We start from the raw sequence: 11136 nt of genomic DNA, 5'->3' as shown, positions 1-11136 counted from the left end.
AAATCTAAGTAAAGCAGACCTTGTATTATAAATAGCACCAACATTATAATTAATGGAAGAGAAATTGGTCATTGTTGTCTTCAGTGAAGGTTTCCAATGGACAACTTTAGGTTTGTTTTAGAAAGCTGTGTTTAATAATAACTCCTATCTCTGATAAACAGCAGAAGAATCTCTGAAGCATGAGTGATTTACTTACTCAGTCTGTAACAGCAAGTGAACTGTTGTTAATACAATAATGAAATGGTAGTTAATGTGGCTTCGCCCTCTTTGAGTAGGAATTGAACATTATCCAACTGAAAGAGTAACATAATTTAAACATGTTGTGGAGCAAAATTATTTTCCTGGCTTGACATATCTTTAAATGCAATCTAAATTTTTCAAGGATTACTTTAATAATAAAGACTATACAGTCAGTAAAGGTGATTGGTTTGTTACAAAAAAGAAAAGGTTTTCTTTTTTTCTTTAGTAAAGCAAGGCTTCATTCTCTCAGTTTTACAGATGCAATTAATTTAATTTCCTTATTCAATTTAATGTTTTATATATAATATAATTAATATTTTAATTTTGGGGAAGAGAGAGGGGAGAACCAGATGAACTTCTCCTTTGCAAAGCATCATAGATGTTATGATAGAGTTGTTGCTCCTAAATAACAGCAGATTTATTCCTGACACAATGTCTTGGCTTCCCTTCCTTTTAAATGAAAGTAATGCCTTAAAATATCCAGACACAGTGATCTGTGAGTGTCTTATAGATACAATTTGCCTGGTTATTAAATCCTCTCAGGACAGTAAAGACTGGAGACTTGACTGTTCTTTAATAACTCTTCTGCCAGTCTCTCTCTGATGAAAGCAGAGGTTGGCCAGTTTATCAGTGAGAATGGCATGTTAGTCTGTTTTACAACAGACAAATACATGTTAATGACCTAGATATGAAGGATAATCTGCTCTGACCAGAAATCTGTTGGATACAGGGCAACTAACTTCTGCTCATGCTGTCTGCATGCAAGGTTGAGCACACTGCAAAGCTAATGTTTAAATATGTGACTGTTTCAGCTAGAATGTACAATAGCAGTTAATGGGCACATCAAAGCAAAAGAATGTAAAGTAAAACTATATTTGCTAAAACCTTAGGACCTCAAAAACCTTAAACACCAAGAGAAATGGACCTAAAATTTACCTTTCCTGCTTTCTCTTGCTTTCTGCAAAACATCTGCCCCAGGAAAGATGAGATAAGGCACAAGCAGACTCTCTCACCTTCCTGCTGTTGGCAGCGTTCAAGCCCCAGCCTCAGACTTCATAGAATCACAAAATCATTAAGACTGAAAAAGATCTGTAAGATCACCAAGTCCAACCTTCAACCCAGGACCACCATGCTCACTAAACCATGTCCCAAGGTACCACATTACTTTTTTTTTTTAACACCTCCAGGAACAGTGACTCCACCACTTCTGTGGCCAGCTTGTTCCAGTGTTTGACTGCTCTATTAGCAAAGAAATTTTTCCTAATATCCAGTCTAAACCTTCCCCGGCACAACTTGACGCCATTTCCTTCATTCCTATTGCTTTTTACTTGGGAGAAGGGACCAACACCCGCCTCACTACAACCTCCTTTTGGGTAGTTGTAGAAGGTGGTAAGGTCTCCCCTCAGTCTCCTTTTCTCCAGGCTAAACAACCCCAGTTCCCTCAGCAGCTCCTTATAAGTCTTGTGTTCCAGTCCCTTCACCAGCCTTGTTGCACTACCCTGGACACGCTCCAGTGCCTCAATGTCCTCCCTGTAGTGAGGGGCCCAAAAGTGAACACTATATTTGAGGTGCAGCCTTACCAGTGCCGAGCACAGGAGAAGGAACCCTTCCCTGGTCCTGCTGGCTACGCTATATCTGATACAGGCCAGGATGCTGTTGGCCTTCTTGGCCATCTGGCCACATTGCTGGCTCATATTCAGCCTGTTGTCCACCAGCACCCCCAGGTCCTTTTCTGCCTGGCAGCTTTCCAGCCACTCCTCCCCAAGCCTGTAGCGCTGCATGGGGTTATTGTGACAGGAATCCGGCCCTGAAACCTGCCACAGGGCCAACACTGCCCAGCAAGTCCCATCCCAGGACAAGGATGCGTGATGTCCCTGGCTGTGTGACAGTCTTGGGGAAACTGCCACCTCAGCAAGGGGCACCCGAGCTCACAGCCCACAATCATAGAGAAGGATATCTGACTGCCCGTCTCCCCAGAATTTTTCCCATCAGAGTCTCTGATGCTTTTCTTTTTTTTCAAGCAGATTTAAATATTTTGAGATAGATGAGTTTTATTGCACCTTTGTAAAATTTCTCACTGTCCTCTGCCTCAGCTGCAGTCATCTTAGATGACTTTGTTAGAGCACCCCTGTGTCCTGACCATGGCATCTCAGAATACCTCATTTGCCAAACAGTGAAAATTAAAAAAAAAAATAAAAAAATGGAAAAAAATGTATATGTATGTACAGAGCCCATAAACAGCAGTCATTATTTGATTCATGGAAGATTACCCTCTAGAACAATGTATTGCTGAGGACTTTTTTAGGTTCAGGTCTTGATTTCCTCAGCTGCCCTGGTTCCTGGGACTAATTTGCAGTCCACCACATGTCAGCCAAAGCTGACGCTGTCCTCCATGCCTGGGTCAGGGCTTGGGATGAGGCACTGGACCTGTTCCTTGCCCCTTGCTGAGTACTGGCTGTCTCCTCTGTGGTGCTGAGAAGGGGAAGGGAGAAGGGGAAGAGGAGGGAGAGGGAAAGGGGGACGGAGAGGGAGAGGGAGAGGGAGAGGGGGAACAGGAAGGGGAAAGAGAAGGGGAAGGGGAAGAAGCTTTTTTCCTCTCTGTTGGTGGATTCTCTCCTTCAAGCCCTTTACTATAACAAACGCCTAGAACAAACCCCAACAAATGCAGACAGAGATTACCAGAGCTTTCTCAGACATTCATGCATTCAAGTTATGCAAATACCACACAAACCAAATTAAATATTGCAAATTATATTAATAATTTAAATTCTGTAGCTAAAAATAGTCAAGAATATCTAAATAATCTTAAAGTGTTTGCATGCAAATTTTATAAGTTTTGTGTGTTTGTTTTTTTTTTTCCTGAGGAGACAGACCAACTGATAAATAAACACTTTCCTTTTCCAGTTATCAGTTCTTAATACCAGACTTCCAATAAGTAATGATTTGGTGTAAATTTTCTTTTCTTATCTTGTATTACACAGGTTATTCTTTCTGGCTTTACATATCATTTAGTTCTTCTTGTTATCCAAGATCTCAATCTGGATTTCTCCAGCTATTTTTCCATAGCTCTGAAGTGTGATTGAGTTAAACAAAGTATTTGACAGCTATCTGCACTTCAAACTTGTTTCTAAAATTAAATTGTTGCATCTTAGAAACATCTTGACTGTTTGATTTATTAGAAATTTACTAAACAAATAGACTTCTGTATCTTCTTTTCGATTTGCCTCTATGAGGGTTTGTCTATAAAACTCTTCTATTATTTATTCATAGCAAAATAACATTCATCATGAGGCAAAAATCAATGGCACTCAATGCTCTAGCAACTCGATAGTGCAATCTTTACACAGAATTGGTAGGGTTGTTTTTCTCATCTGGTAAGTAATAAGTCCACAAATCCTACAAGGTCATTGGAAGTATGCATACTTTGGAAATGAAGTAAGATTTCCTTTAAAATGGGCTTAATAGTTTTTTTTTAACTATTACACACACACACACACACACACGAATATACACACTCACACAGTTTGTATGCACCCGCATAGGTAGATACGTCTACATATATACATGTGGGCATCCGCTTAATTTAGTCATCTAATGCCTTCTGTATTACCTAAAGATATTTGTTATTGGAAAGTCCACCTAGTGAAAATTTTTGTGTTCCAGCTTAAGGTTAGGAGCTCTTTCCAGAGTGTTTCTCAAACTGCAAACTCCATTTTGAATAACTTCTCAAAAAGCTAACTTTTCTGTTAGCTTTTCCATTTCAGATGGGAATGTGGTTCTGAGGAGCAGGAATATGGGCAAGGGTCATAAACCTTCCCAATCCTCTCTGCCTATGAACAGGCTCTTTGGTGTGGTTCTGGCACCTCTTCAGGAGGACCATCTGTCCAGGCCAGTAGCTAAGGAACAGATCGCCTGGTGATGGACTCTTATTACTTGGCAAAACTGATTAAAGGATAACTTGAAAGAATAGATTTAACAGTATATAAGAAAAGTCAGTACTGAGAGGTACAGGCAGATGAAATAAGGAAGCATGGCTATAGCAGTGGAAGAGGTATTCTTGAGAGAGAATCTCAGACATTCACCTGAACTGAAGTTTTGATCAAGAATATCAAGGAAAATAATATCAAAAATGTCTGATTAATTTCTCTAAAGGACAGAGCAAAGAATAATACCAAAATTAAAGGATGTTATGCCAGCAGCCTTCCTGATGCATGTTGTATGTTTTATCTTTCATGTGTCCTGCAGTAATTGCAAATCAGTCTTTGCAATGCTGGAGCTCTGGAGAAGCCTGTCATTGGGTATGCGGAAGAGGTCAAGACTCACTTTGAGGGCCTACAGCCACCTGACCTTGAGGTCCTACTTTTCTGAGGGTGTAACACCAGAGGAAGGATCACATTCAGAAGATATGCCAATAAGCCAGAGAATGAAGCAGTGCAGAGAATGAAGAAGTCCTGAGACAATGGGAGACCCAGCAGCACAAGTTTCCACTTCACTGAACATCCAACAGACTCATGAGTACCAGACAAGAGTACTCTACCAGGACCAGACAAGATTATGTGCTTGTGGGCAGCCTAAATACTGCACAATAGGATACCACACACACTGTGCATTTATAATGAGAAGGCATTAACCTGATTTATTTGTTCTCTGAGCTGGAAACATGAATGGGGTCTTGAAACCAATAATGTGAAACTCAGGCATATTGATCAAGGAAATGGTATTAAATAGCTACTCTTAGTCCTTTTGCTTCACTGTCTACTTTCTTTCTGCACTCATCTCTTCTCTTCTTGACTCCTTTTCGACTTTTTTCTACCACACATCTTCCCTCATTAATTCCCAGTTCTGCTCTTGCTTACCTCCTCTTTGAGGCTTTCATCCTCACTGATTTCCAAAAATATGATCTCCACCTTCTGCTTGCAAAATTCAGTTGCTTCCTCAACCCCTATCTTCTCTTGCCCCTTTCTGCCCTTTGTGGCCAAATTCTCTTCCTTCAAAGAAAAGACAAATCATAAAAGTAGAGTTCTACCTTGCCAAGACCTCCTTTGAACTGAGAAGTGTTATTCTACCTTTTAAGAACAACCAGGAAATAGTTGATTATTTTTTTAATTAAAAACTTCTACTTTTGGATATCCACAGAGCTCATAATGGCTCTAAGTAAACCACAAAGCATTTTGAAATGCATTGTTTCTCATTTGTATTAGTGTTCATGACAAGCACCATGCCCCTTTGCTGGCATGGAAAGCTGAAGATCACCGAGCGTGCTGGCCCATGGAGCAATCTGTGTCTTTGTTCTGTCTGCCCAGAATGTGCAGCACAAACCATTTGGAGGCTTCGGAAAATGAACACGGTAAGTGCTGCAAAACCAGCAAATGGGATTTCATTTTTATTCTAAGTTTAAAGCTCAGCAAAAAGAGTTGTTTGTGCGTAGTACATGCTGTTCTAGTCTGCTGAAAACTGAGTAATGTGATAGTATATGCAAATAAATTAAAGATTTGGCATGCTCTGAAGTACTCCAATGACATGTCCAATCACAGCAGTACCATCTGCTTTCTCTTATATGTGCTAAATTTATAACACTGTGCTAATTTCTATATTAGTTTACATACCACCTTCAGGAAATTATACTTAACAGATAAGCAATATTTGGTCTTTATGACTTATCTTTAGCAAACAGTTAGTAAATGTTCCTCCAATTACTCTCAGCTCTCTTCTTAGAGAAAGGAGTTTAGAAATCAATAACATTGATTAAGTACTCTTTTTATACCTGGCAGTGACTTGCAATTTAGATGTTATTTTGCTACGGTTTTGCTCATGCTAGAATTCTGACAGACCAAAAGGTGATCACACTTTGCCCTGGAGCTTGGATAACAGTAAAACACAAGAAGCTGGGTATGGTACAACTGAATTAAAATTAATCCTTTCTGTATGGAGTGGAAATTTTACCAGAGTGCAGATTGTACCTTCTCTTCAGGTGGTGTTCAATTTGACATTACAGAGAATACCACCTTACATATCAACTCCATAAACAAACCTACAAAACACATATGTTCTCCTTGTAATTTGGGAAGAAGAAAAAGTAATGGAAGGAGACCCTTGGAATCTGCACGGTATAGGCAATACCCCCCTCCTCATGCTTGCTCACTGATGCTCTGAAGCCCAGGAAGACAGAAGACCTGGGAAGGAAAGGCTCCTTTCAATGCCCATCTGGGGTTTCTATGAGTCTCTTGCCCTGTCGGCTTCACAGCTGGATGATTTACTGATGATCCCGAAGCTCATTTGCAGTGTCTCTGCGTGATGCTGCGCTGAATGATTTCTCCCCACAGGATGAAAGGCTGAAATATCCCTTCTTTGGATCTGAGGGGAGCAGGTATTGCAAAGCGCGAGACCATTGAACCATCACCTAAGGGGACAGCTGTCTAGAGGATATTTTAAACACGTTTGACACATTTAAATAGATGGTTTCAGCTTGCCAGTCTTAGAATGGCTCCTAAAATAAACATCAATTTAAAGAATAAGGCAATTTGTTTGAGATGTTTAAGAGAATCTGGCTCATATATACAAGGTGTGACAATTCCAATCACATCTTCATTTCAATTTACAGGACAGAAATAAAATAGGCTTCATTATTGTTGATATTGTTGGTGCTATATATTTGACATGATAATCTACAGTATTAGTCAGTAAATTGACTCACTGGACTGCCCTTGATCATATGCTCCATTTTCTGCTCAGCAGGGCCCTCTCTAACTGCTATATATAACCAGGGAGAAAAAAAAAAAAAAGTTCTCTCTTAGATCATTATAAGATGATGGTGCATTCAGTTTTCCTGTTGCTTCAAAGGTTATAAATGATGTGATCTTCTCGCCATCAGAGATAATATATGGCTACTGTTTGTCTGACTTGTCAACTTCTCACACAGAAATCCAATTCTTCCCACTTGTCACATATTCACTTCAGATGCATGCTCTCTCGCAGGGCCCAAAATGGAATAGTCACTGTATTCCTATCTGCCAGTTTTCAAGTCTTGCCTTGTGTGGTCCTTCTTTGTCAAACCACAGTTGTCACGTTAGCAACCCACATGAGTACTTGCAGCAAACATAAAATCTCCTGATGGTAATTAAAATTCTGTATGCTTTTCTATTAAATAAAGAAAATCATCGTGCATCTTAATCTGTAGCTCTGCTCTTCTGCCACCATTTATTAAATGTCTGATTACTGAGCTAATTGCTTAAGCAGGTTGTTTTTAGACTGCATCATGCATTTATGCATGCATCATGCATTTTGTATCATTGTCAAAATAAGTATTGGATCATTCCTGGCTTCTCATCTCTATGTTGAAAAATTGTTTCCTCAGTCCAGACAGAAGTTAAAATTAGGTCTAACCTCTAAAAGGGGCTATAGGGTGAAGGGCAGTTCTCAGTGCTAAGGATGAGAGCACAGACTCAGAAAGCAGACAGCTCAGTACAAGATCGGCACAAGTTATAAAATAAAAACTCATGTAGCTATATTTCAGCAGCATATCTGCAGTTGTAACCTGTGCTGCTGCAGAAGGAAGCAGAACCAAAAAGCCTTAGGATAGAAAGAGTCTATCACTATTCCTGTCCAGAATGGTAAATAATTGTTCAGAGACTTTTTCACTGACCTTTGTTCCTGGAGTACTCACAAGTCAAGGAGAATTATAGGGTGTAAATCAGAAATACTCAACTGTGGGTTAACACATCCAGACGGAGATGTAATTCAGCTCACAGTCTCCCTGTGGAACAATCCCTCACAAATCTCTTTTAAACTCACTCCTGATATATTGGGCACATTACAGAAGAAACTGTTTAAGAGCACTGATTAATATTTTCAGCAACTGTAAATCTCCCAGCGTACTGTCTGGTGCTTGCTCTGCCAGCTGGCTCGCAAGGGCTCTTCTGGTCCTGTTCCCTGCCATTCTACAATTCTGTGTTTGCAGCCTGAAGAGCAGAATAGAAATCAATAACTGTTGAGGCCAAACAGCTTTCTCTATGTTGTAATGCTTTAAACATGCAAAGAGGCTAAAGTCTAAGCCTCTTTGCTTCAAAGCTTCAAAAGCTGCCAGCAGAAAAGATCCCCAAATTCATATGCATTTGGTACAAATTCCTAAAACATCTTCACTTTGATATGGAAGACGAGAGGACATGTGGTAAAAGAAAGGTCAAAATTCACATCCCACCATGGCATGCTGATTACCCTTTGGGCACCCCCATACCCAGCGCTTTGGGAGTGCAGGCATCTGACTTGGGCTAAGGCAGCCCATAGCACACACAAGAGATAAGTTGTGGTATGCCCCCTAAAAATACCTTTATATCTCCCCTCAAATGAATATGACCTCACTATGGGAGAACTAGGTTCTTGTTTCATAGCTGAAGGAGGTAAATATTTGACAGACACACAAGAGTCAGGTTGGGCAGCAAGGAACATAGAGCAGTGACAGAAAAAAAGTGAGACTGAGAACACTGGCTGGGATGCCACATGCAATAAAGCCATCTATTATCCTGATTTGGGGTTTGAAAAATATTCAGGTTATATTTATAACATTTAGGTTCAAACACAGTGTCTGATGAAAAAAATCTGTTGTCATGATATAAGTCTGATATTCAAACCCAGCTACGCAAATACCCACGAGATAAATCACCAGACAAAGGGAAAAGCGGTAACAGAACAAAGAAGGGCGACAAAATCATCAGTCTTCAGGCATCAAAAAGTAAAATTCAAATAGATTATTTTTTATACCAAGATAACACAATATAAACCACAAGGGAAAGCGAACAAAGATCAAAGAGCAAATAAGAGACAGACAACACAAACAGGCATCCCCAGTATCTAGAAGAAATAGAAGAACAGGAGCATACAACACCAGAGCATCTTAAAAGAGCTGTCATGTATTTGGGGAAAAACATCCTTTGTGCAAACTTTGAAAAAAAAAAAAGTATTTACAGCTAGGGAGCAAGACAGCATTTTCTGTGCCTGTAAAATCTACTCTCTCTGTACTTTTTATTACTTTCTTCACACTCCTGTTTGGCTCCTATGAAAAAGTACAGTTTATATCTCCACCGTATGAACATCCAGCACAGGTAACAGTAAGGACAGAATAATAAAAGACCAAACCATTAGCAAAAAATACAGAACTGATTTCACCATAGTTCATGACAGATAAATCTAGGACACCTCCAAAATAAGGAACAAAATGGCAGTGCTCAAAAACATTTAAAAAAAGGAACTGCAACTGCTAGCTAATCAATTGGCTTTATGTAAGATCTGAAGTCAGTGCAAAGGTGAAGATTTAGAGGAGCACTGATTTAGTGCTTCACGATTTTATTTTATTTTTTTTAAATTATGGGAGCAATCTTGTTTTCCCCTATTGATTTTGCTTCCTTGCTTGTATGGGTTAAGGACCACCAGTAGCCCCACAACCACCATCTCAGAAATCTGAAATGGCAGGATGAAGCTGGCTTATACTAAGTTCTTAAATATGCTAAATTTGCTCTTGCTCTTGTTCATGTAATTGTACAAAGAGAACCTCAGATCAGGAAAGAAAACTAGCATAACTAGCTCTCCTTTCACTTTCAACCCTGCTCTCCTTGCAGGCAAAATCACTGAACTCAGTATTACTTTGTTCATGACAAATACCAAATGAACCCTGCAAATATGCATTACAGTTTGCAAAGTCATTAGTCATCCTGTTTGTTTTCATCTAGTGCACATCATTGAATATTTCTATTTCTTGATCTTCCTCTATTTCCAACACTCTTTTCCCTCCCTGTGTGCACTCCTGGCAGCTCCAGTGGCCATATGTACTCCTAGTCCCATGAGTGCTGAGGAGCAGATATCAAAAACCCATAGCAAGTTTAAGAAAAGTGTTTTAATAATTCATAAAACATCACATTGAGCTGACTGCTCTATCCATAAGTAGTAAAGGCTACTCGTCACAAAAATACCACCTTTAGCTTAGAAAGTCCTTGAGCTGCAAAGTCCTGGAGCCCAGGAGAATGCATCGAGGACATATTTGTGTCCCAGAGAGCTTCCTGCAGTAGGCAGTGCCCTGGCCTGGCACGGAGCCGCCTTCTTGGGGTTTATCATCTCCAGATTCAGCTTCCCATAGCAAAGAGATGCAGCCAGTTGCTGAACTGCTGCCCCACAAGTCTTATAGCCATACTGGCCATTTAACCCTTAAGTTTGGATAACGGTGAGAGGAAATGTTCTTATCAAGTCCCTTTGCCTTCCAACTGTAACACAGCATGTTTAACTTAAACAGGTGACAAATTAATTTTGTCTAAGATGTAAACCTGAAAACAATAACCTAAATCCACTATTATACCTTTCTGTAGGCATTACTAAAACAATTGTTTACAAGAATTTTTTAAAAATCTATAGTAAAGATCTATTCTTTCTGATACGAATCCAGTTTTCTGAGGTCTGTGATACGAAATTTTACTATTGCTAGGTAGAAAGGTTAGGCTGTGAACAAAGGCTACATGAAGAACTCATTGACTATGCTGAAAAGTCAAAAAGCAGATTTGCAAACAGGGTAGGAGAGAGACTAAGCTCATGCTTGGTAGGAAAAGGTTGAAAAGTAATTAAAAAAGCAATATAGAGCAATAATTCTGAAGGTAGAGGATAAATCAAGAAACAACTAATTCTCTTCCGTTTTGCTAGGGAAATCATTAGTAGAAATATTGATGAGGCTGCCTGGAGTGAGAAGCATGATACCCAAGGAGCTCAGAGAGAGAACTAGAATTAATAAATTCAGAAAAGCTAAAGCCCAGGCATGGCAGGACATGCCAGCATATGAGAGCCTGGGGGAAACTGGCAATTACTAGGTAGACAGGCACAAAAGAAATCCAGTGACCTATGCAGGAAGCACAGTGTAAA

The 11136-nt window shown here is 39.7% G+C and overlaps 1 protein-coding gene across 1 annotated transcript in view; it reads right to left on the bottom strand.

The window, feature by feature from the left end:
* Positions 1–5096: 5096 nt before the first annotated feature.
* Positions 5097–11136, bottom strand: part of LOC104538918 (glycine receptor subunit alpha-2-like) — a gene marked incomplete at both ends in the record, with an annotated part of 69854 nt that continues 63814 nt past the window's right edge. The window contains one exon of the mRNA XM_010182286.1: positions 5097–5228. Coding sequence (XP_010180588.1) covers positions 5097–5228 — 132 coding nt within the window. The remainder of the gene's footprint in view (positions 5229–11136) is intronic.

The sequence above is a fragment of the Mesitornis unicolor genome, unplaced genomic scaffold (genome assembly GCF_000695765.1).
Source record: "Mesitornis unicolor isolate BGI_N332 unplaced genomic scaffold, ASM69576v1 scaffold6694, whole genome shotgun sequence".
In the NCBI taxonomy this organism is placed as follows: Eukaryota; Metazoa; Chordata; class Aves; order Mesitornithiformes; family Mesitornithidae; genus Mesitornis; species Mesitornis unicolor.
The sequence above is the reverse complement of the archived record's forward strand: the minus strand, read 5'-3'. Positions and strand labels throughout refer to the sequence as shown.